Below are 26,275 nucleotides of genomic sequence, written 5' to 3' on the forward strand. Positions count from 1 at the left end.
CGTTTGGGAGAACAGTATGTTTTATGTTTGTGGACTTTTTAGATAATATAATACACAAAATACTGTAGGGACTTCCAATTAGCTTAATTACAATCTTAATGGTGTTAGCTGGCAGTAGAGCACATTTTTAAAAAACACACAAAAGCAAGCCATGTGGGCTTTTATAATCTGGCAGAAGTAACCAAGTTTGTTTCTCAGCAGGTGCATGGTTTTGAAACCTTATATAAAAGAGGAAACAAGGCCCTCTCGTGCACATTGAGAATTTACACACAAACTGGTGATGCCACATTTGATTAACATGTTCCTTTAATTTACATGGAGTGCATAACTCCCATCTTTTCTTTTAAAAAAAACATTGTTAAAAAACAAAACGTAAAATTAATGACATTTAACAATTTATAGTAAATCCCAATAATCATTAGACAAACTTCATTGAAAAGTATTACTTCATGTAGTATTAGATCCACAAGCACGCTACTCTCCAGTGGCTTCCTGGTCATTAGAAAATTAGTTTCAAGCATCATTGAATACATTATAGACAAGTACTTTTTCATATTAGGCATGATTCATTCATATATATATATATATATATATATATATATATATATATATATATGAGAGAGATACAGATTTGGTGAGGTATTACAGAGCATAGGGACAATTCCCCTTGATCAATAAATAAATAAATGCTTTCACTATGAGTTCCAAAAGTAAGCAAACTGCCAGCAGCAGTTTTATAGTCCAAGAGTAGCAAGTTCGGAGCAGCTCTGCATTCAGGTTTTCACTCTGAAAAAGAATACCATACATGTAATAGCAGGAAAGCAATAGCCATATTGTACTTTCTTGCGCGCGTGCACACACACACACACGCACACACACACACAGAGAAGGAAACTCCTCCAAGACATACCCATTTTCACTGCACATGCAATTGCTTTGAAGAAACATTCAACCACATGCACCTCCACTGGCAGACTGAAATGGTAGAGCTAAGGAACAGCTTTACCATTCTACTTGCTGTTTGTTAGAACTAACTACATACACAGTTGGACTACTCAATAGTAACTACACAAAACAATCTTAACATTTCTTTCAATACAAATGAAAGTTATTTTCTTATTCAACAGGGTATCTTACAGAAACAAAATACTATAGTGAAAACACTCATTCTGTACCAATATTTTGTGTCTCTCCCCAGTTATCTCAAGAAGAAATGTTTAGCAATGTACAATCTGATCCTCAAATTCTTGTAAGTCAGTTGATATAAAAAATAATAACGCTAGGTTACAGTTGTTCATTTTTGTACAAACCGAGAATTTATTAATAAGTACTTCACACATTTATTAAATTTCACTAAAATAAAACTCGCCTATTATTGCCATCTTTGCTATACAACTGGTTTCTCACTGTCCTGTTTTTCTTCAGATTCTTCATCAGATCCTATAAAGGCAAATAAAAAGATTAAACTAAAGTAAAAAAAATAAGATTGATGAGCATCAAGGTATATTCCTTTTACATAAATATAAACAAGTAGTGCATGTGTGTATGCAGAATTAAAATATGTGATTTCCTAAGTCTGAATCAGTACAATCCAGAAACAAAACTAATATGTAATTTTGTTGAATGTGTAGCTAGACACTTACAGTAAATGATTATGCCATAGTACTATATCAAAAGGATATTAAATGTGTACAACAAGGAGAGAGAATGTGTCACTGGAATACTGAGGAAGATTGCGAATCTGTTCCTAAATTGACACCACCCTCTAGTTTAAAACCAAAACACAATTCTTATGAAATATATAACGAAAGAAAGCAGCAAAGCAATTGTAGGGTTCTATATTTTGCCTACACCACTTCAAATTAAAAACTGGCTCTGCAGTAGCATAACTGTGTTCTGTATTTACATTTAAATGTGCATAAGCTTGATACATTTGGTACTGGGAATTTATTTAGAAGTCCTTTTTGGTATCCTAGGAACACCAACATACAAATTAAAATGGAGAAGACAGTCCAGTTTCTGGGACAGCACATTATATGCTGAAGGCTTTTTCTGCTTTCCTGTCAGCAGCTGAGGAAGAGGCATACTTCACATGCACAAGATCTCAGTTTCAATCATTGGCATCTCCAGTTAAAGAGACTCAGCAATACTAGAAAAGAATTCTGTCTGAAAATCTGAAGAGCTGCTGCCAGTTCTGGGATCGATGAAGCTATGGCCAGATTTAGTATAAGGCAGAATGAATATAATGTGTTGGATCCAGTATCTACCTTCTGCAAGAGAAAGTACTCCACTTGCAGAAGGTCCCTCTGCCCAGTTTTTTAAATCCCCCTCCCCCCACACCAAAGATCATCCCATTCAGCAGGGTCTCCTGACTCCCTGTGTAGCATTTTCAGACGGTTGGAGGGGCTGCTGTGGAAAGAAGGAGGCAAGAAAGTCCATTTCCATCAGCACAGTTGATTCAACATAAATCTGGATCTAACAGTGTGAATGCATGCCTCTGTGCATGTGTATGGGTGTGCTTGTGTGTGTGCATTAAATTCAACAAATGATGTACTCAATATGACTACATCAGGTTTTTTCCAGAATCAGACACTAATATCTGGTAGAGGCATAACTGGTTAAGTAATGCCCTAAAAAGTTCATAGAATGATCAAGTTCTGTATCTGCAGTAATTTTATTGCCTTACAATCACAATCACCTTTGGTGCTACTGTAAACTTGAATGGGATGGAAATGTTGATGGACAAAATATAATTTCTTCATTTTCAGTGCTATAACTTCAGTGGGCTGATCCTTTTCCCTATACAGCAAGGGTGGACAAAGTTAAAGCTTACAGGATATATTTTGTTATTTACTAGAAGCCTGAGATCCACCAACTAGAGCTTAAAGAACTCTGAATCCAGGAATTTGTTTTTAGTACCAGAACTGAGCAGAGGTCACAGTCCTTCTACATAAACATAGGCTCAGTTCAGACAATACGTTTCTCAATGGTGGTTTTAGAACTCCACGGTGGAGGTTTTACATCACCGTTGAGAAATGTATTGTCTAGTGGGAAAACTCTACACAATGATAGGGATTTTTGGGAAACACTCCACGCAGAATATCCACGCTGTGCAGAGGAGTGTTCCTGCACAGTCGTCGTGTTGCATGGTTTGTGGTGGGCTCCATGGAGTTTTTCATTGCATTGAGTTGACTTTCCCCACTGGCCACAGAGTTCCCTGGCAAGAGCAGCGAAAGGAGTGAGTGCCACTCTAGGAGAGCTGCTAGGATTGTGGGTTTTTTGAAGCAATGGCTGATGGGATACCATTGGGAAGACTAGGGGAGGAGAGAGGGCAGAGAATGTCAATCAAATGTCACAATGGATTTTACTCAACTCAATGATAGCCCAGTCACATAATGGTGTAGTTAGAACATATTGTGTGGGGACTACCCCCTAGAAACTCAAACGTTGAGTGGAGTTTTCACACTGAGTTGACTAACATGTTGTCTGAACTGAAGCATTTACTTCTGGTTACCCCAAGCTTTCTTCATTTCAGCAGTATAATTTAGGGTGGGAGTCATTTTGTTGCAAATATTATTAAATAGCTGTGAGTCAGAAAATACCAATAATCTATATAAATAAAAATGTAAATGTTCGTTCGAAACAGACGTTATATCTCCGAAAGTTCTTCACCGATTGCTTTGAAATTTTGACACAACGTTGCATTCGAATACGCGAGCGTTGTTATGTAACTATGTTCTATATGGGGACAAAAGTTTGTCTTAAAATCGGAGAAATAGGCCTCCTAAAAACCAGTCCTGCTGATCATTGTGACATCGCCAACCAGTAGGCCAATCCACTGCCTCTGCCTCCTCTCCTATTTGCATGTTCTCTCCTATTTGCTCTTATAGGTCATTGTGACATCGCCAACCAGTAGGCCAACCCACTGCCTCTGCCTCCTCTCCTATTTGCATGTTCTCTCACAATTGGCTGAGTGAATATAGATGTCACACCTGTGACAGTTACACGTTCTGAAGAAAGGTAACTGCCACGAGTTTCCACTAACCTCCTCACCGTAAAAACATCCTTTTTTAAAAACCAAACAATCTGCTTATCCAAATAATGCCTCGCAGAAGATCACACTTAGGTCATCGTACTCGCAGAGCGGAAGTTATCATGTTGCAAAATATCAACCAGCCAAAGCTTTGCAACGACACGCGGCTTGCAGTAAAAAAATTACTGAGAAACGTCATAGAAGCAACAATCTTGACAGGACCTTTCAAAGGTGAAGATGTCCTCATTCCTCGCATTCCTATGATTCCAACAGATATGCCATTTCAATTTAAGAGATTGCAATTCCCAATTCGATTGGCGTTTGCAATCACCATCAACAAAGCTCAGGGCCAATCTTTAGAATTGTGCGGTTTAGATCTAGACACAGATTGCTTCTCACATGGACAATTATATGTTGCGTGTTCTAGAATCGGCAAACCAGACAATCTCTATATCTACACAGACAATGGAACAACTAAAAATATTGTATATCCACAAGCATTGTGAAATTAAACATATTAGAAACATCCGCTTTGTCTTTTCTTTCTTTTCAATTTAACCAGACTGAGCCACAGCAACGCGTGGCAGGGTACAGCTAGTAACGGATAAAAATCATGAAATAAAACATTTACTCCTATACTCTACTATGTGTCATTGTTTTTGGTCACCACTAGATGGAGATAAAACAAAAGTCATTCCACTTCTATTAAATTAGGTATTATTTCCTCACAAGTCTCCAAAGCAATCTAAAGTTCACTGTGTTTTATCACATATTTGCTACTGACAGTGATAAAGAACACTTTAACCCTTTCTTTTGCCAATGGCATGCATTTAACAAATATATTCCAGGGAAAAAGCAAACACTGAAGTAGCTGAGAGCCTTATCCCACTTTATTATTCTGCTCCTTGTATTGTTCCTACTTTTAAGCTATTCTCCCTTTCTTGAAAGTATTATACCCAACAGCATTAAAAGAATCTCTGCTAGTGGTCATTATCTCTGCGTATGTGAGAATCTCTTCTGATTCTAGCTTCCATAGTTGAGAACAGTTTGCAAGTGTCAGACTATGCTTTTGCGTCCCTCCCATAATAATAATAATAATAATAATAATAATAATAATAATAATAATAATAATAATAAAAGCAAAAACTACATACACTCACAAAATCCGAGGCTGGTACCAAGCTTATGGCTAGGGTAGAGATGTGAAGGCCTGGAAAAAAACAGGAAAAATTCGGGGAAAACCCGTTTTTTTCCAAAGCCTTTTTTGGGGTTTTTCCAAAATATTGGAAAAATTGAAAAAAATGAAGAAAAACCAGATTACGGGATGTTTTATTTTAGCATGATGAATGAAATGTTTAAGACAAGGTGTTCAGATATTTACTTCTCCAAATGATTTCTAAAAACTGTACAGTATCAGATTATTACAATGTCTGTGCACCAAGGACAAGCAAGTCCTAGGTTGCAAACTGAGACTACAACTCTCAAATGCAAGAGGAAGATGCATTTCTGCCTCTAGGGGGCACTTCCATGGAAGCAGAGACTGAAACTAATACTGATAGCTATAGGTCAGAAAATGAGTCTGATTAAATTTCATGCATATTCTTTGAATCTTAAGGGGGAAAACCAATTTGTATCAGTTCTTTTTATGGGAATGGGGGCTTTATCTCTTGACACTGAAAGACTAGCGGAGACATAAATAATTTTCTTTGTTACTAACGTTGGTGGTTTCTTCAGTTGTTGTTTTTTAAAATTGTTTTTTGCCTGCTCCTCATAAACTGGCAGAACCAAAGAGGTTCCTTACAGTTCAGGTGTTCCTAACAGTTCAGGAGCTTGTAGCTCCATTTGTTACCAAAAAAAATTAAAAAAAAGTAAAATAAATTTGTAATAATTGTTTGAATACACAACTTTTAATATACCAATTGTAATAATTTTATGCCAAACCAACTTGGACATAATTACATTTTATGTTCCTAAAGTAACAAAGTGACTTTCAATCTGTAAAAAGTGCTAATATTGCATTATTTCAATTTTTCCGAAAATTTCCGTCCCCCCCCCCCCCCAAAAAACGGAAAAAAACTGGGTTTTTTCCATGGCTTCAAAATTTCCGGAAATTTTACATCTCTAGGAAGAGCAGCTCTGATGGATCAGACCAAAAAGCTACCTGGTTCTGCAATCCTGTTTCCCACTGGAGCCAATCAGATGCCTCTGGGAAGCCCATGGGCAAGGTATGAGGCGATAGCGCTCCTAGATATTTGGCTTCCATGAGTTTTGATGTAAGTTATTGTTTGCTTATTTGCTATTGGTATATCTTACTCTGATCTTCTTAGGGCAGGGGTGCACTACCTCTTCCAGCCCGAGGGCCAAATTCCATTTCAAAGACGCTCTTGTGGGGGGAGGTGCATGGGACTAAATACAAAAGGAGTAGGCCCAAAGTACCAAAACCATTGTATTTAGCTTAAAGTTCTTACAGCCAGGAACCAAGTCTTGGGAGAGGGGGGAAATGCACTAAAGCTGGAAAACCACAAGATGATCAATGGTTGGGGAGAAAGGGGGTGTGGAGACAGGGGAAGGGGCTGTGGTCACCCGGGTAACCTTGGAGCACTAGATTAGAGCCCTAGGAGGGATGGATATGGCCCCTAGGGCTGAGATTCTGCATCTCTGCCTTAGGGAATACTAGCAAGCTATCAACAATGTTAAATAAACAGCCCTGTCCCACTGTTACTCCCCAGGAACTAATATTCAGAGGCTTGTTTCCTCCAATGCTGGAGGAAACATGCAGCCATGAGTAGCAGCCATTAACAGCTTTATGATCCATGATTCTGTCTAACCCCCTTTAAATCCACGTTCTGTAGTAGCAAACCTCATAGTTCTATGTATTGTACGAAGTCATACTTCCTTTTGTCTGTACTCTAAATATCAGCAGCTGATGCCATGTGATATTAGGTTATATTTTTAAGGCATTTAGCAGAACTTTACTGATGTATTTTGCTATACCCATACCGTTTCCTGTTCAGTGTTTTATGATGATTGCAGATTTGTTATATTTTATTATTATTTATGATTTGTTGGGAACTTTTAATTGAAAGGTGAATAAAAATATTGAATTATTTGGACAATTTCTAAAATAACATCACAAATATTCCACTTTTTTGACTGAACCTAATTCAAATAGACATTATCTAGAGCTCTTTAGAAGACCATTTTAATTACCTGCTTCAGATTCAGGAGGGGAGTAAAACTGCCCTTCAGACGGGACTCCAGGCTGAATAAGGGCAGCTCGCTCAGAGGCATCCCGTACCAGCAGTAGTCCTAAAAAAGCAAATAATCAAGTATTCTATTACTACAGTATTTTTCAATATAAAAGTTATAAATAGCCATAAGCTTTAATGTGACATGTTGCATTAATACACTTCAAGCAAAGTCATATTGCAATTACACTTTGTAGACACCAAAACAGCACTGACCCTCAAGCGCTGTGTAAACATATTGTGTACTTTGAAGCTCCTTGTCTGCATATAAGAGCCTTGTGACCAATACTAAGTATAGCAAAGAAACATACTGTTTTCCTCTTCTGCTTCTTGTGGTAGAACTTTGAAATCCAGGAACCAGGTTTCTATCCAGGCAAGAATGAAAGATATGATGGGCAACACATAGCCAAAAGCACCTTGAGTAAATAGCTTGGGGGAGAGAGAGAAAACAATTTATGTAAAGAAGAGCTATCACAATCAAACAGTTATGTGATTTAAATAATATAAATTAGCATTCACTATGATAATCCATACCTTTGAGAGAATTACTTTTACTAATAAGAAGGCACTGGTTACCGCAGTTGTAAACTGAAAGAAATATTAATAGTCATCAATGTAGCCATCTCCTGATTTACTTTTACAAACCATAGTAAAGCACTATAAACAGATAAATACACAAACATGATGGTCCTCATTAAGTTATTGGCAATAGCAAATAATCTCATTGGTTAATAAAGTTAAGGACTCAGGATAGTTAAATAAGATGTATTTGGCCAAATAACTCCCAAACACAGCAATACATGTCTACAGTACACCCATGGAACTTTGCTCAACATTTAAAAGCATTTGTTATCTACAATGCATTCAAGTTGTACATTAAAAGATATATTATGCGCAATCCCACTGCCTACAAGTATTACAAAAAATAAAGCTCTAACATAGGAATCTGTGTTTTACAGGTAAACAACTAAATAAATAAATAGGAAGAGAGATTCAAACAATGATTAAGAAGAAGTGTAAAAGTTTCAATGAACCCAGCAATCAATATTCATATTTGTCCCAAAGTAAAGATGGTCTCGTCAATAAAAATTACTTTTTGGGTTCTAAAAAAATGCAAAGAAGACAAAGGCAGATTCTCCCAGTTTCACATAACTGTTATCCATGGCTAGTGAAAACCATGAATGTTTGTAATGTACTTATGGACTATAAAAAGCTATGAAATCTGAAATCATTATAATGTGATCATAAACATATGTAAGTAGAATACTACAGCTTCAGAGAGTATATTACTTTGCAAAAAGAAACATCACTTTTTGACATCTTCAAATTTAGTTAAAAAATCCACTACTTACTGCTATTGCCCACCAGTGTTGCAGTCTGCACAATGCGTATGCAAGTATCAAAATCTTAAACCGAAAGACTGCCAGGAGCTAAAGATAAGGGGCCGGAGGAAAGAAAAAGCATTAAGGTGATCTTTAAATTATTTCAGACAACTAAGTTTATGTAAGTGACCTCTTCACTCTTCTGCGTCCCCACTCTGCTTCTCCCAAGGCATCTGTGGACCACAGTCTACACCTGCCTCCTTCCTTTATTTAGCTTCAGGCAGCCACTTCCTTTGGTTTAACAAACAAGATTTCTCCCCTGTTGACTTTTAAGTACTTCCTGTCTTCATAATCTTCCTGACCCAAGTATTTTCTGTGTGATATGCTGATACTATAATTATCCTACTTCAGATTGCATGCAGTCACCATGGGTGCTTCCAGATCTACGCTCCTAGCGCTAACAGTAAAAAGCCATTAGGCCTTTATTCTGTCTTTTCCTCCTTAACCATTTTTTCTCTGGTAAGAAAAAAAGACAGACGCAGCAGTGGGAAAACATCGGAGAGTTACAAATTAACGACGATAACGACATCTGGACCCCGCCCCCCCCCCCCAATAAAATCCCATGAAGGAGGCTGTATGATTGCACAATAGAAGTCTCACCTGGAAACACCCAAAGACTGCATTTGACTAATGCCACTGAGAGCATAACCGCTTCTTCAACCAAAGTGGATTGAAACTTAATAAAAAGAAAATTCCAAGAATATCACTAACAAATATCATGCTCACTCAGGTAAACTATTTTAGTTAACCAACTCAAGCACATTTCACATGACTGCTTTACATTTGCTATCACTAATAAATTACACACTTTACAAGAAGATTCAAGTTCATTGTATTATAGTATCGTGCCTTTCTGGCACTTTGTCCCTCTCCCCCAATGCACTTCTCCATGCCCCATCTTTCATTAACCCTTTTCCTCAATCCCCCATTTTTCCTGTCCCTTCTTATTTTTTAGTCCAATGCCTACTCTTCTGTCAGCCATCACGCCTCTCTTCATTCTCTGCCCCTTGCTTCCTTTCCTCCTGGGACTTCTTCTCACTCAGCTTTCCAAACACATGCCTTCCTTTTGAGCTTTTGCTATCTCAAGGCCCCCAAGAGGCTTTTCCTCAACCAAACTGACTTTTCGGTTCCCTTACTAGAAGTTGCAAACTACTTCTGAGCTTCATTTCCTGCATCCCTTTTCAGAATGGTAGTGAACATTTGAGGGTACCACAGAGGATATGGAGCTGTTCAAGATGCAACAGCCCAGAAGAAGAAAAAAAAAACTCAGAAAAATCTGGGTCCTGTTTTCCACCCCCCAGAAAGAAATGTTGAAATTTAGGGGAAACCCCCCCCCTTCTATGAAAAATGCTATCTTTTGGAATAAGTGATATGCTTTTTAAAGACATGGTTTTACTTACTCAAACTGAATGAAGCTTTGTAAGTAAGAAAATCTACAGCATTAGATAACCACAATTCCTATATATATTTTAGAAATATACAATATTCACACTGAAGATGCATTTCTACACATAGGGTTTAGCAATATATTTTTATTGAGCACATGTTCCTGTTATTTTAGAGTGTCATATGTTTGTAAGCTGGTTTAATTCAAGTAAAAGAATAGAAATACAGGAAGTAAATACTTACAAAGATATCAAAATATGAAGAATGGTAGTCATAATGGAGGACTTCTTTTTCTAATGCTTTCTCAATGCCCCCATTCACCTACAGAAAAATAAAAATTCTCCTAGCTATTAACTTAATTAACAAGAGTATATGTGTTCAATCACATATGCAATGATAAATGAAGCATTTTATTTTGTTAAAGCACTCAAAGTTAGATTCAATAAGAAAATTAGTTTGTTTGAGAAGAACTGCATGTTTTTTTATTACTGTACATAACAGAAAGCAATTTAAAATATGTACACTAGAAACCTCACAGCATCTATTCAGAAACTGATTTGTCAGATCTGCAGTTTTGAGAATAAGATGAATGAGACATTTACAAAAGGCAGCCTGCATTTTGTCATTGCCCTGGCAATTCCTGAGAGCTGGTCCAAGCAACAAACCAGAACTGACTTTGGGGGGGGGGGGGGATAATGCAAGGCATAGACTTACAGTGAGCATTGTAACAACGGAGCCCATAGCTCCACTTCATGAAAAGAAAAATCCTAACAAGATTTTTACTTCTATAGAAGAGATTCTGCAAACTTTAACAAGTTTAAGAGTTCATTACACTGTTCATTTAAGTAGAACACCAGCATGAGTAGCATTTCAGCACAGGTCTGCCCATGTCTGTCATGAGAAACAAGTCTGATTTAACCATCCATTTTTTTAACCATAGGTTATATTTCCCCCTGATATTTTAACTATAATACACTAGAGATCAGGGAAGGTTGACTTTCAAATGCAGGAGATTATTCTCAAGCATTAAGGCTTTGCTAACAGCCCCTCTATCTCTCACTGCAAGCTGCTTTGTAAATTTAAGAGTGGGGGTGAGGAAGGGCTCTTTAAAAAAGAAATAAATGTCCTAATGAGTGTTCACACAGTCTTACTCCCACCTGCCCTCTGCTCTCCGGATTATGGAAATTTACCACCAAGTAAGTGTACTCAGGCTTGTTGTGTAAAGGGATACGATCGCAAAACCACTTAACAGTCTCATTAACAATAAGTTATTATAAATAGAATCCACTCATAAGCCACAGGCCTTTTAAAAAGCTATTATAGAACAAATAATTTTCATTGACTGGCAAACAGGCACCCAAAACTAGAAGGCTTTTGAACTTTATGCCTGTCAAATGTACTCTAATTTTCCAGAAAAGTAGGGCCTTTTTTTTAGTAATTTAAAATTATATGGAGCAATGTAAAATTTAAAGTTTAAATCAAGCAATATAATTTGCTAATTACTGAAAAACACAATTCAATTATACAATGTATCATAAATAAAATGAGCCCTTTAAATAAAATAAGCCTCCCTTGGTTATTTTTAGGCTGCAATCCTATACACACTTTTGTAAACTCAATGGAACTTATGTCTGAGCAGACACGTCTATGATAGTGCTGTTAATGGCCTTGTGGGGTAAATTTCAACAGTTATTTAAACAACTCCTCTCATGATATTTACACAAGAGGAAGCATACCTCCCCAGCCCAGTAATATCCAACTGTGTAAGATGTGAAAGTGGAGAAATTCCAATCCAAGCTTTCTGCCACCATAAACTCAGGGGGTGGATTTAGGCAAAATACTCTTTCAGCCTCAGAGACTTCTACAATACAGGGATGACACAACAGCCCTGTCAGCTTGGTCATGATTGAGAAGCAAGAAGCACCCTGGAATGCTAGTAAAATTAGCTAGTATTATTAGTTAGGATGTGCACTTTACGTACATGACTAATGCGTTGCTAAAATGTTTTAAACTAGAACCAAAGAAGAGGAGATACTGGAGATCTACAATCAGACCTCCAGTCTCTTTATATGCTTGTGAAAAGCAATCATGAGGGTGAGAGGTTGAGTTGGGACTGCAGCATTGGAGATGGGGCGGGGGGGGGGGGGACATTGCTCCTGTTATTTGACCCTTTAGGGAAAGCGTATGTGTATCCACGTTTTCCCAAATGGAGAAAGCAGCACTTGAGGGAGGAGGGCAATTTTCATCAGGAAAACAGTACAGGAGAAAGGCTTGAACCCTGCTCCCAAGTGATATGGTCCCAATCCCAACTGCCCCAGCCCACAGCTACTTGTTATACAAATGCAAGCAGGTCATCCAATCGTGGGTCCCCAATCTCTAATCTAGTTTGGCCCCTAGTTAGGTCTTCCAACAGAATATTAACTGCCATAATTACTATCAGATTACACAAATTGATTATACAAACAACACAGAAAGGACTAGGTTCACATAGCATTTTTACTTCACTACATTTAACAAGGTAAGAAATTATTCAACTGCTTTGCAGATTCTCTGGTACCAAACAATCAAGTTTTAAAAGATAGATGCCTACAATATTGAACTTTCACACAAGAACAATTTAATAAACTACCTGAAAGTAAATATTTACACTGTTCTAGTAAGCTTGCTGCTGGCTAAACCTGCACCAGATTGCACTGTTAAATCCCTTGCTCTTCTACACCTCTTTACAAGTGATAAAAAGCAAAAAAAAGAAAAGAAAAGTTCATCAGATGAGTGTTTTATTACACGTTCACTACTGCCCACTTATGGATGTGCGCACATCCTTTAGACGTCACCTGCCTCCCACGCGCCTCCTGCTCCTTCTGCTCATTTTTCCGTAGCAAAATAGACCCCTTTTTAATCCCTTTTTTTAAAAAAACTGAACACGCCACAATCTCCTGCTGTGTGCAGAAAAGGTGGCACAATAAAAACACCTTCTGAATGGGCCGTGTGGTCTTTGTTTACTCCCTCTTTCCCCTCCAGGCAGATTGACAAGTGTGGAGAAGTGACGGTAAGGAAACATGATTTCCCCCCATGTGATGACGTTCTAATTCTGCTGAACTTTCTAGTTTGGTAGTAGGGCAGACTTCCCAATAATTCATGACACTATTTTGCCTGATCAAGTGGCTTACTACATATGCAATATTTTTACTATCTCGGATCATACAGAGAAGTGTTTGTTATAAATTTTGTAGATTTATAGCAACACCTGCATAAACAGCTGGGGCATCATGATGGCCCCACTTGAAAACCATTTAGCACTAACATGTGGGGGTGGGCTACAATTGGGGGTTTCATTGTGCCAGTTCACCTGCATGCTTATACAAGATGAAGCACAGAGGCTTGCATTCAAAGGGGCCCTAACCTAGGCAGAGACCATCTCTGGCCACACAGGGGGTATGTGGCTACAATTTCTGCCACTTCCTTTTCCATCTAATCTGCAGCTATGCAGTTCCCAGGGGGGTTCAGGGGGATGCAGTGGAAAGAAGGGAGCAAGAAAGCCTTGTTCCATGAGTTGAGTTTCACTCATGGTTTGCTGGATCTAAACTGGTATGTCCAAGCCATTCTATCAACATGAAAGCTTGCTGAACTTTTCCCCCTACTGTTTAAACACTAGCCTGCTTCATTTGGAATTATTTTACTGTTTTCTTTCTGCTACATAGCTCATGTTTAGACTATGTTGATGTATGAGTTTTTTTATAAAGACATTAAGATGGTAGCCCCTTCTTTAAAGTTAGAATTATTTCTGTTCTCCAAGTAGCAGCTCTCCAACTATGGCTGACTTGCACACACACAAAAATCTGAGCCACATACTATGCAGTGTGTATCCCAATATTATCCATTTAATTCTACTTCATAGCTGAATGCACAATTTGTTTGTTTTTGTTCAGTAGATGGAATTAATAATCTGAATTAAGACTGAAATGTCTTACAGAAATGGTCCAACAATTCTTAGCGCTCTCTTAATGTGGTACATTTACATGCAGCAACCATCACTGAACTAAATGGCTTATTTTGTTATTATAGCCCATAAATCAAATTCAGTTTGAAGATACAGTGTCATCTTATGCATGTCTACTCAGAAGTAAATCCCATTAAGTCTAATGGGACTTACTCCCAGGTACATGGGCACAGGGATTGCAGCCTGGAAAAATTCACCATTCCTGATCCTATTTCTCTGAGGAAAGTAAATGTTTAAAAGGGACTCACATTTAACTCTATTATCCACAGCAACGTTACAAACAAGAGGTCAAAGGTGACAAACAAACAGAAAGTCCTTCGGACATCAGATATGCCTTTCTTCTCTCTGTTTTCATAAGATTCAATTCTTGCCATTAGCTGTGCCGGGTTGATGGAATGAACTTCCCGTAAAGAAGGCCGAGAGCCCAGACTGCTGCCCTGGGCATTTTCTTGATCATCTAGCAGCCGACTCATCCTGTCTTTGATTACAGCAGCTTTTTTCCAGCTTCAACATCACTACCAGGTTTATCCATATAGGAGGCTTCTCTACAAAGGAAAAGTCTGCAATTAGTCATGTCAATATGACCATTACTAATCAAGTCCCACATGATCATGTAACAAATTTTCAGTCCCTCAGAGAAAACTCAAGTGGCTCAGTGCCTATCAGTTTGGAAGTGAAATGGGGCCACTCAACAATAAGATAATGGCTTATACATACTGGGGAGGGGGCGCTCTACTAAATATGCAGAAATCTTTAAGATTATAACTTAAGGAAAAGAACGATTAAATGCATAATATGGTCCTATAGAATTTGGAAAGGATACAGGTTAGAAAATTCTATTGCTTTGAGAAGAAATATCTGGATCCAAATTGAACATAGTTTTTCTCTCTCTCATAGGAGAAGTATACAGCTTTCCATATGAAATAATAGAGAAATCTAGGATTTTAGTGTAGTTTATGTCTCAGCCTGTCCCTCAAACAAAAGCTAGCAGCCTTTTCTAATTCAAGTGTTTATTTCATGTAAAAACAATTGTTATTTTTGAATTTGAATTTTTTTAAAAAAAGAAATGCCAATCCTAAAACCGAGTAAGGTGCAGTTTGGAGGGCAAATCTGTCAAGACCTATTTTAGCCAACAAGGGGGCTCACCAGGGTTGTATATTACCCCCTAGGTTGTTCAACCTTTATCTAAATGATTTGATGGGGAACTGTTAGCATCTGACTTTTATGCACCAAAACTAACAGGAACCAAAGTTCCATTATTGTTGCATGCAGATGACGTTGTTCTGTCATTGTCAAAAATAGGCCTTAAACACTTACTTTGAGTTTTTATGACTTATTGTAAGGACAATCTGCTGACAACTTCAGTAAAACAAAAATTATGGCATTTTCTAGGTGTAAAGTAACAAATAATTACAATAGGGACCGCACATTGAACAAGTTGAGAAGTTTAAATATCTGGGTATTGTGTTTTTTCTGCACTCTCCTGGGCTACCCACAAGCAATCTTCCGTCCAGGCTAACCAGAATATTACTAAGGCAGTACTTCGATTTATTTATTTTTAATATTAAGGGGTCACAACTATTTAATACAAGTATTTAAGGCTAAAATTCTGGCCGAGTTGTTGTACACTATTCCAATATGGATTCAGGGATTTAATCCAACCGTTGAGAGTGTGCTTTCAAATTTCTTGCACCCACTTTTTGGAATGCCAAGCTGTGTGCGAACTGCTGAACTATGCCTGGAGGCTGGCCTTGCATCTATAGAAGGCAGGGCTTGGCCCCTTGCCTTCTGATATTGGCTAAAGGTTGTATATGCTGATCCATCCCAAATCTACCTTTATCTTTTGCAAAGGTATGTTTTTTTTTACCAGTTCATGGTCCAAAGGTTTTCCTGTCAAACTGCGTTTATTTATGGATTTTCTCCATACACAAGCTTATCCTGTGGCAAAACCTATTGTAGAACAATGGATTAAGGACACTGATTTTCAATATGCTATGTCAAATGCACACAGATCCTGCTCTCCAATACACTTTGGTTTAACTTGAATTTCCTAGATATGCCAGGTATTTGGATTATTTGACCATCCCCAAGTACTGTCATGTTTTTCCCAGGGCTAGATTGAACTGCCTCCTTTCTGCAATATTGGAAAGGCGCTATCAGGGCATCCCAGATGAGGATTGCTTGTGTTCCTGTCGTGACGAAACAGTTGAATCGTTAGGGCATGATTTTTTTTTAATGTAGCCTCCACAGGAAAGAGCAAAATAGACTTCTTTGCCTTTTTTTGCCCTGGAAGGTCATCCAAACAGTATTTGGAATACTTCCTAGCCGATACAAAGAAGTCAACAGAGTCAATGGCTAAGTTCCTCTTCTCCTTACAAAGGTCTTGCAAGACTATTTCCAACTGCAACTTCTATTCGATGCTGTTTTTAATCTTTTGTATCGGGTGTTTTAACTATGCTTATATATTCCAAATATGTGTATGTTTTAATAAAAAAAAATTGCCTGTTGTATAATGAATTAATTGTTGTGTTTTTATGGTTTGAATGATGACTGCTGTTGTTTCTATGACCGCATAAAAAAATGATGATTTAGCACAACTGATTGGATATCATACTAGGGATGTGCAGAACTATGTTAGTTTGTAACTTATTCCCATGACACTTACAAGAGGACTGTAACGTAGTTTGTTGTTTTATTGCAGGTTAGAGGTGGGCCCAAAAACAGGGTCTAAACAAACCACAAGTCAGGCAGTCTGTGTGAATGAAGGGAAGCCCATAGTTGAGAGCAGTTAATCCATGAAATGTTGAACGAACATATTGATTTAAAAACAAGGAGAGAGGCAGCAAATAGGCCTGAGCCCTGAACAGTAGGATATCGACTAGGGATGGAAGATATATGTACATTTTGCAAAGGGTCTCCATTTGTTCCTATCATATCAAACTTGGAAGGTCCCATGTTCCTCGTATTTCAAACTTGGAAGATTCCCCAATTTGGAAGCAAAAAGGACCCTCGCAAAACATAAGGTAGGGTTATTAAATACTCAGAGGACACCCCAGATGTGCTGAAGTATATTAGTTTGTAAGCTTTAATAACAGGCCAAGCGGGGTGGGGGGGGGGGGTGGGGATGGGGAAGGAAGAACTAAACAGGCTTGCTTGAGCCCTGAATATCTTAAAGTATCTGGAGGTGAAGATTTGGGTCAATGCTGGGTTAAAAGCTCCTCTTACTTTCACACTATACAACAATTAAATGCTCAGGCTTTATTTATTTATTATGTTTTTATACCACCCAATAGCCAAAGCCCTCTGGGTGGTTCACAAAAATTAAAAACATAATAAAACAACCAACAGTCTAAAAACACAAATACAAAACACAGTATAAAAAGCACAACCAGAATAGAACCACGCAGCAGAAATTGATGTAAGATTAAAATACAGAGTTAGAACTGTACAATTTAAATTTAAGTTAAAATTAAGTGTTAAAATACTGAGAGAATAAAAAGGGCTTCAGCTGGCAACGAAAGGAGTACAGTGTAGGCGCCAGGTGGACCTCCCTGGGGAGCTCATTCCACAGCCGGGGTGCCACAGCGGAGAAAGCCCTCCTCCTAGTAGCCACCTGCCTCACTTCCTTTGGAAGGGGCTCACAGAAGGGCCCCTGTGGATGATCTTAAGGTCTGGGCAGGTACATATGGGAGGAGGGGTTCCTTCAAATAACCTGGCCTCAAACCATTTAGGGCTTTGAATGTTAATACCAGCACTTTGAATTGGGCCCGGACCTGGACTGGCAGCCAATGAAGCTGGAAAAGGACTGGCGTAATGTGGTCTCGCCGGCCAGGCCCTGTTAGTAAATTGGAAGCCCTGTTTTGTACCAGCTGAAGTTTCCAGACCATTTTCAAAGGCAGCCCCATGTATAACGCATTGCAGTAATCCAAACGAGAGGTTATCAGAGCATGGATAACTGTAGCTAGGCTATCTCCATCCAGATAAGGGCGTAGTTGGTATATCAACCTAAGCTGATAAAAGGTGCTCTTTGCCACTGAGTTCACCTGTGCCTCAAGTGACAGTTCTGGATCGAAGAGCACCCCCAAACTACGGACCCGATCCTTTAGGGAGAGTGCAATCCCGTCCAGGACAGGGCAAACATCACCTCGCCGGACAGAAGAACCACCCGCTAACAGTACCTCTGTCTTGTCTGGATTGAGTCTCAGTTTAATAGCCCTCATCCAGTCCATTACCGTGCCCAAGCACTGGTTCAGAACAGCCACTGCCTCACCTGGGTTTGATGAAAAGGAAAGGTAGAGCTGGGTATCATCCGCATATTGATGACACCTCAGTCCACATCTCCGGATAACCTCCCCCAGCGGCTTCATGTATATGTTAAACAGCATAGGGGATAAAATAGAGCCCTGTGGAACCTCATGGCTTAGGAGCCACGGCACAGAGAAATAATCCCCCAGCACCACCTTCTGGAATCGGCCATCCAAGTAGGAGTGGAACCACTGCAACGCAGTACCTCCAACTCCCAGCTCAGACAACCTATCCAGAAGGATACCATGGTTGATGGTATAGAAAGCCACTGAGAGGTCCAGGAGAACCAACAGGGTCGCACTCCCCCTGTCTCTCTCCCGACAAAGGTCATCCCACAGGACGACCAAGGCAGTTTCCGTTCCAAAACCAGGCCTGAAACCCAATTGAAATGGATCTAGATAATCCATTTCATTCAAGAGTGCCTGGAGTTGTCCTGCAACCACCCGCTCAAGCACCTTGCCCAAAAAGGGGATGTTCGCCACCGACCTATAGTTTTTAACATCTTCCTGGTCCAGGTTTGGCTTTTTCAGGTGTGGTCTAATTACCGCCTCTTTTAAAGAGGCTGGCACCACTCCCTCTCAAGGAGGCATTTACAACCTCCTGGACCCAGCCGGTGATCCCCTCCTTATTTGATGTAATGAGCCATGAGGGGCAAGGGGCAAGCAAACAGGTGGTCAACCGGACTTGGCCAAGCACCTTGTCCACATCCTCAGACCTCAATAATGGAAACTCATCCAATAAAACTGGCCCAGACGGCGCTCTGAACGCCTCTATTAGTGGAACTGCATTAAGTGTGGTGTCCAACTCAAGATGAATCTGAGCGACTTTATCTTCAAAGTGCCATGCAAACTCATCACAGTGTGCTACCGAGGGTTCAACCGTCTCACACCTTGGCCCAGAGTGTAACAGGCCACGAACCACCCAGAAAAGCTCTGCCAGACGACACTGAGAAGACGCAATGCTGGTGGAAAAGAACTGTCTCTTTGCCACCCTCACTGCCACAGAGTAGGCTCAATAGTGAGCTCTAACCCATGTTCGATCAGACTCAGCACGAGTTTTCCTCCACCTGCGTTCTAGCTGTCTCCCCTCTTGCTTCATTGCCCTCAGCTCAGGTGTATACCAAGGAGCTGACTGGGCTCTGCTCAGAGGGAGAGGATGCTTGGGCGTGATCGTGTCAACTGTCCGAGTCATCTTTGCATTCCACAGAGCGACCTGGGCTTTGACAGGAGCACCGGCCATATCAGCAGGAAAATCCCCCAGAACCCTCTGGAATCCATCAGAGTCCATTAGCCTCTGGGGGCAGACCATTTTAATAGGCCCCCACCCTTGCAGAGGGGAAAGGCTGCTGAGAGTCTAACCTCAATAGGAAGTGATCCGACCATGACAAGGGGGTGGATGTTAGTTCCCCCACTTCCAGATCACCATCCTCCTGTCCAGTCGAGAAAACCAGATCAAGCGTGTGTCCTTTTGCATGCGTTGGGCCAGTGACATGTTGAGACAGCCCCATGGTTGTCATGGCAGCCATGAAGTCCTGAGCCGCTCCAGATACAGCAGCCTCAGAATGGAAGTTGAGATCCCCCAGAGCCACCATCCTGGGGGTCTTCAACACCAGGTCCTCAACAACTTCCGTCAGCTCAGGCAGGGAATCTGTGGGGCAGCGGGGTGGATGGTACATCAACAGAATCCCTAATCTGTCTTGAGTACCAAACACACAGTACCAGCACTTGAATGAACAGGAAGCCTAGAGAGGGAGATTGTATTTCTATAGACCACGGCAACCCCTCCTCCCCGGCCCTCGAGTCTATGCTGGTGCTGCACCGATTACCCAGGGGGGGGAAGACCTGGGTGAAAGTACCCCCCCCGCACCCCATTCACCCCCCCAGGTCTCAGTGATACAATGTATCACTGATACATAACAGGTTGGACTGACCTGACCTTTAGCACTTTATAGCACAGCAGATAAAAGTTTGAAAGGGAGGGCAACTTTTTCCCTTTTCCTAAAACTTTACTCCCCATTGCCAGCCCTAAGTTTCATAATTAAGTGCTCCCTTACAGATCACTCCCTTGAAGAAGATGGGGTACACTGCAGCACTTTGATCCCTGCCTACTCCCGTATTCTTAAATTACAATAAGCTGTGGTGTTTTTTCCCTTGAGAAAGTCACCACAGCTTCATGGGAGCAATTTCTAATTTTACACACATAATAACATGCTTGCCTTATATTTAAATCACTCTTTTAACTGAATCAGTAATAAAATTGCTCAGTGGCAGCTCCAATCTGTTCTGCAGAGGCCACCAGTGAGGGAGGAAGCAGCAGCCAGGCACCTCTCCACCGTGCCTGGGTCCAGCTCCAGCTCAGAGCCCCCTCCCTCCTGCTGTCAACTGTAACTGCTGAACTTTGCAACTAAGATTGTAGTGCCTGAATTTGCTTTCCTTTTCCCCCTCCTCCTCCCTCCCAATCCCCTTTCCTTTTGTGTCATGTCTTTTAGATTGTAAGCCTATGGGCAGGGACTGTCAAGAAATACTTTTGTAAACCGCCGTGAGAGCCTTTTTTGGCTGAATGGCGGCATAAAAATCCTTAAATAAAAATAAAAATAAAAAATATGTTAAAATACTGGGCTTTTTTAAAAGATCCTTTCAACTATAGTCGCCTACATAATCATACTTTCTCCCAAGTGGCAGTGCACCTGAGTGCAGACATCTCAATCCAAAAGTGTGGCTTGCCCCAAGCAGCTCTCTAGACCATATATATAGACCAAACATCTGGTGGGGCTCAAGCTGCTCCACAACGTCAAAACATTTTCTGATGCAAACTGAACATTTCCAGGGCATTCAGGCTCAGGGCTAAATCTATGAGTACACCAAAGCTGTGAACCTGTGTCTTCAGGGGGAGTGTAACATCCAGCACAAGCTGAAGCCCTATTCCCTGATCTGCCTTTTGAATGACCAGAAGCACCTCTGACGTGTCTGGATTAAGCTTCAATTTGCCCTTATCCAGTCCATTACTGCCGACAGACACTGGCTTAGCACTGAAACAGCTTTCTTGGAATTGGGTGAAAAGGAGAATTAGAGTTAGGTGTCATCAGCGTAGCGGTGGCATCACACTCCAAACAACCTCTCCCTGGAGTTTGCTCTCCTCCTAGAAACAATTTTCAGAGGAAGAATTTGTACGAGTATAGCCTGAATGACTAACTTCTATGACAGTAAAGTTGTTCAATGTGCAACTAACTCACATGTATACAATATGAACCTTTCATGAATACAAAACCAATAATTATGAGAGATGCAAGCTACCCTATTTTCTCAATGACTTCAATCAAACTTCCATTGTAGAGAGCATTGAATGATCCCTGAAAGCTCTGTGAATTCACCCATGATTATTTCCATTTTACAAACATTACGGCTACAATCCCATACACATGTACCTGGGAGTAAGCCCCAATGAAAATAATGCAACATTTTTGAGTAGACCATATGGGATTGTGCTGTAAGTGACTCAAGAACAGGACTATAGTAGTTTAGTCTCTAATGTTTGGGGGGAGAGTGGCTTGATGTAAATCACATTAACTAAATAAGGTGACAGCATTTTAATTTCAAGTCACTAGTAAAACAATTTTATTTTGTAGAACACCAAGGCAAGACTAGAATTTTTTTTTCAAGAGCTTGGTTCCACAGGTCCCAAAGACTTTGAATTATCAATTCAGTTCATTTCTAGCAGTTTAAAAAGAAAATCAAGACAAAACTCCTAAAACAGAGGCATGGTGATTTACAGGAAGAAAAAAAGGAGTAATGATTGTGAAGTAGTGGGGGGGGGAGGGGTATGATAAATGGAAGATGCAGAAGTTGCACAGAGATGGTAGTAGTACAGAGTTACAGGGTTAAAGAGAACGAGTGAACAGAGAGGTAAGTAAGGTCTGGAAGTAGGATGACTATTAACAAAGGTGGCACTGGGGGTTTAGAATGAATTTTACTCATGGATTCACAAACCACGCCAATCTTTTTTTCAAAAAAACACAAACAAACATTGTTATTGATACCTTCTCTCCATATTCTTGTTTCTAAGAATTAATGTATCAGTCCAGTATCATAACACCAGAAGTTAAAACAGCACCACATCTCACATTCTGTTTCCAACAGTGCCTATACCGCCACCTCTGCCGCACACTGTGCCAGGTTCAGTCAATACAGCAGGGTCATGGATAATCATGCAAATAGCAGTCGCACATGCAGCACATATGGAGATGGGGGAAGAAGCCACCCATAATACTCCAGACACGGCTGTCTGCACAACCACTATTTGCATAATTACCCACAAAGCTACACGAGTTGCCATGTTGTCCAAATCCAGCATAGTGAGTGGCCAGGGTATCTTCTTACTCACTCTACACCTCCTACTAGAAGCCATGGATTGTGGCGTGGGTAAGAAGCTAGGTTCAAACAACACAGCAATGTGTGAGGCATTGCAGGTAATTATGCAAATCATGGTCATGCGCACAAGCACACACAGGGGAAGAAGCCACAGTGGCTTCTTTTTCCCCTATGAACATTCAAACCCAACTAATGCTACACCATGTTTTAGCTTACTTTACATTGAGTTGGAAGGGACAGGCCACATGAATTAGTATTATAAATTTACTGTATTATCACAAATAAATACAAGAAGCATTAAGTGAAATGCTAACGATCCAACAATCTATTTGTGTGATATATTATGCTGTTTCCATTTCAAGCAAAGAGATCATCTGTGTTGCCAACTGTCCACTTCTTCCAAACCAAGAAAATATAAGGTACATAGGAATAACATCTCAAAATTCCATGCCCATATTTGATAGCGTAAAAGTATGTTTGGATATTAGCAATCTTCACATCACTAGTGTTCAAATCCAAACTCATCCATGACCATAGTAGGAATGCCACTTTAATTCAGCTGTTTTTCATCATATTTAAAATGGAAATCAATTATCTCCGTCTACCTACAAATGTCGCAGAGTTGTGGAAGTTATTTATAAGAGCAATAGTATACAAGTTTACTTAAAAGTAAATCATTCTGTGTTCAATGAGACTTCCTTGCAGAAAACTATGCAAAGGATTGTACCTATACTCTATCAAAATCACTTCTCTACTATCTTCTACCACTCTCAGGTGTACTGCTCTCAAACAACTGACAATTCTCTTCTCCCCTTATGCCTGAATTCAACATTTATACGATTGGTGCTACCTCTCTCCCCTTTCTTTCACATCCTTCCTCAAAACTCACATTTTCAATGAATTCTTTGGCATATGTAACTGCATTTCAATGAAAACGCTTAATATTTCCCCCTCCCCATTTATTTGTATACTTCAAATAAATTTGTCTCACTTTTCTATCAGCAGCATCTTTAAAACCATACACTCAGACAACCAAATAAAAAAGCACCATAAAAAAAACACAAACACACACAAAACCACAATACTATCCCAACAATAATATGCTTGTTGGAATAGATGCATTTTAACTGACCTGTAGAAAGCAGCCAAATATGGAGCTAGGCTGATCTACCCTTGGAGTGCAAGTACAGAAGAGGCCTTTTTCTCTTGTATTAATCTGCAGAACATCTGTTGGTAGCAGAACAGACAGCAGGCCCATAGATGTTCTTAGGGTAATCTACCCACTGTTCAAATTTATGTTGCAAACACCTTGAGGCCAGTGTCCTGAGTACAATGAGGTACTAAAGTGGTGATGTTTCCTTATTGTTGAGGTGGGCGGGTTCCTGGCCAGTAAGTACAATTGATTCCTTTGATTTCAGCATGTTTTACTTTTAAATGTAACCACCAATCCTATGCATGTCTACTGAGGTCTTGCTGAGTTAAATGGGACTTACATTCAGGTTCAGACTATGCTCTCCTCCCAACTTTTATGAGATAATGGTCTATTCCAAGGACTTAATTTAAGATGACAACTAGAATATTTCCACAAAGTTGGCTTCATTTTTAATATTAAAAAAACAGGCTGAGTTCACTACTTAAACTGGGAAATCTGCTACATCTCATCATATTGTACAAAAATCACATGTAAGATACTGCAACAATGCTCTCACGTTTACTTTCACTCAGTGAATTAGCACTCCATGCTAATGAAACAATCATGCATCTCTCTAACAAAAGTTAGACAAATTCAGGAAGCAAATTAATGAATTCCAGGTCTAGACTTTAGCTTGCATATTAACATAATCTTATAAATATTAGGAAATCATTCAGATTAATTGGCCTACTTATTTCACTAAGTAAACTGATGTGCTTTCACCATGAGGGCAGATGAGTCACAGTATTTTAGGGCTAGGTGTTCCTTGACAGATAAAATGTCATTTTGTACATCTTTCTTGCCCTTAGGCAAGAACAATTTACTCTGCAACTACACTATATAAAATTAGGCAGCTTTTAAGTCAGCTTCCTTTCACATTACTACTTTTTCAGATGTACACCTAAAAATGGTAAGTGTAAATGTGACAAACACACATACCATACAGGAACACTAATCAGTGAATTTGAAGTGGATTATATTTTACTATCCCTTTTGTGAAATGTATATACTTGGTGGCAAATCCGAGTTTCTTTCCACTCAATGTGTGAAGCAGCCTTCAAAATGAGAACCAAATCAGTAGGATAATCATACCTTATGAAACTCATTTTACAGTTTTAACGTGCACAGTCACTTCAGCAGCTAGAACAAGAAAGCGAAACTCATTTTCCATCTTTCCCAGACTATCCTTTCACCCACTTCGGAGAATGAAACCAGCTCTCTGTCAGCAAATCAGATACAAATGACCACTTCCTTCGGGGTTTTTTTTCTGGTGGGCTTGAGATGCAACCAGAGGGCGATCCTGCTATTATTCTCTCAAATCTATTCAGAGTGACTCCCCACAAATCCTTTAGCATTGGGGGCCACTAGCTTGAAGTTCCTTCCCACTGCGCATCTGATAGAGACAGGAAGCGTATCTGGCAGACAGAGGCGAGGCCCACCGGATGCCGCCACAGGGTACCATTACTCACAAGGTGACCACATGGGGCGACGCTGCTGTCGCTGCTGCCCTTTTCAGGGGCGGGGCGCGGAGCAGCACAGGCGAAAGAGCACCAGAAGCGACTGAGGAGGGGTCGGGGTGTCTTTGGGACATCCAGCAACCTTGATGCCTCCCATGGCGACAGGGAAGAGGAAGGAAATTCCAGATACAAGTGGAGGGGGAGGACCACAACCCCACCTCTCTCTCTCTCTCTCTGCCGTGGCACGGGGAGGGGTGGAGAGTGGGAAAATGAAGGGAGGGCGGTGGAATTAGGGGCCACGACGACCGGGGAAGGGAGGCGTAGTTATTCACCGAAGGAGGGGGGAGGTGTCTCTACCCCCCCCAAAACACACACACAGAGCAAGACGAGGGCTCCTTACCCAGGACGCGCCGCTCTCGCTCCTTCTCGATGGGTGGGTGAGGCTTGCCGTGGTGGCCCCGCCTCAAACGGCCCCTGCCGCCCTCTCACCGCTCTGGAACAGACGCGACAGCGGTTGACTGAAAGGGCACAGCCTCACGCAGCAGCAAGAGCAACAACAACAACAGCAGCAGCAAGCCGCCTCACGGCCCGGACTGGCCTCCAGGGCGGAGCCCGGTGAAGAGCGGAAAGCGCAGCGGCCAACTGCCACAGCCGGGGAGACGCCGGGGAGCAGCGCGAGGCAATGGGCGGGGGCGGGGGCGTGGCTTAGACAAAGGAGCAGGGCGGAAGGCGGGCTTGAATACAGCGGGGAGGGAGGAGGGCTTCTGCCTGTCTCCAGGGCAGCGTCGGGGAGGGCGGCTCCTGTCGGTTTCCCGCCAATCAGTGAGCAGCAGCTGCCCGTGCGGTGCGGGAGGGGAACCTTCCGTGGATTGTGACAGGGCAACATTCTTTGTGCGGACGCCGCA

General features: G+C 40.7%; 1 protein-coding gene across 1 annotated transcript; it reads right to left on the bottom strand.

Annotated features, from left to right (window-relative positions):
• Positions 1–25,967, bottom strand: STARD3NL (STARD3 N-terminal like). The gene is made up of 9 exons (XM_063129621.1): positions 25,771–25,967; positions 14,298–14,594; positions 10,293–10,370; positions 8,634–8,711; positions 7,816–7,869; positions 7,593–7,710; positions 7,244–7,342; positions 1,370–1,440; positions 1–786 (listed from the first exon to the last, which is right to left on the bottom strand). Exons 2-8 carry the CDS (start codon positions 14,520–14,522, stop codon positions 1,388–1,390), a joined length of 705 nt encoding a protein of 234 aa, XP_062985691.1. The 5' UTR covers positions 14,523–14,594; positions 25,771–25,967; the 3' UTR covers positions 1–786; positions 1,370–1,387.
• Between the last annotated feature and the right edge of the window lie 308 nt (positions 25,968–26,275).

Source organism: Elgaria multicarinata, chromosome 1 (assembly GCF_023053635.1).
Source record: "Elgaria multicarinata webbii isolate HBS135686 ecotype San Diego chromosome 1, rElgMul1.1.pri, whole genome shotgun sequence".
NCBI classification, from domain to species: domain Eukaryota; kingdom Metazoa; phylum Chordata; class Lepidosauria; order Squamata; family Anguidae; genus Elgaria; species Elgaria multicarinata.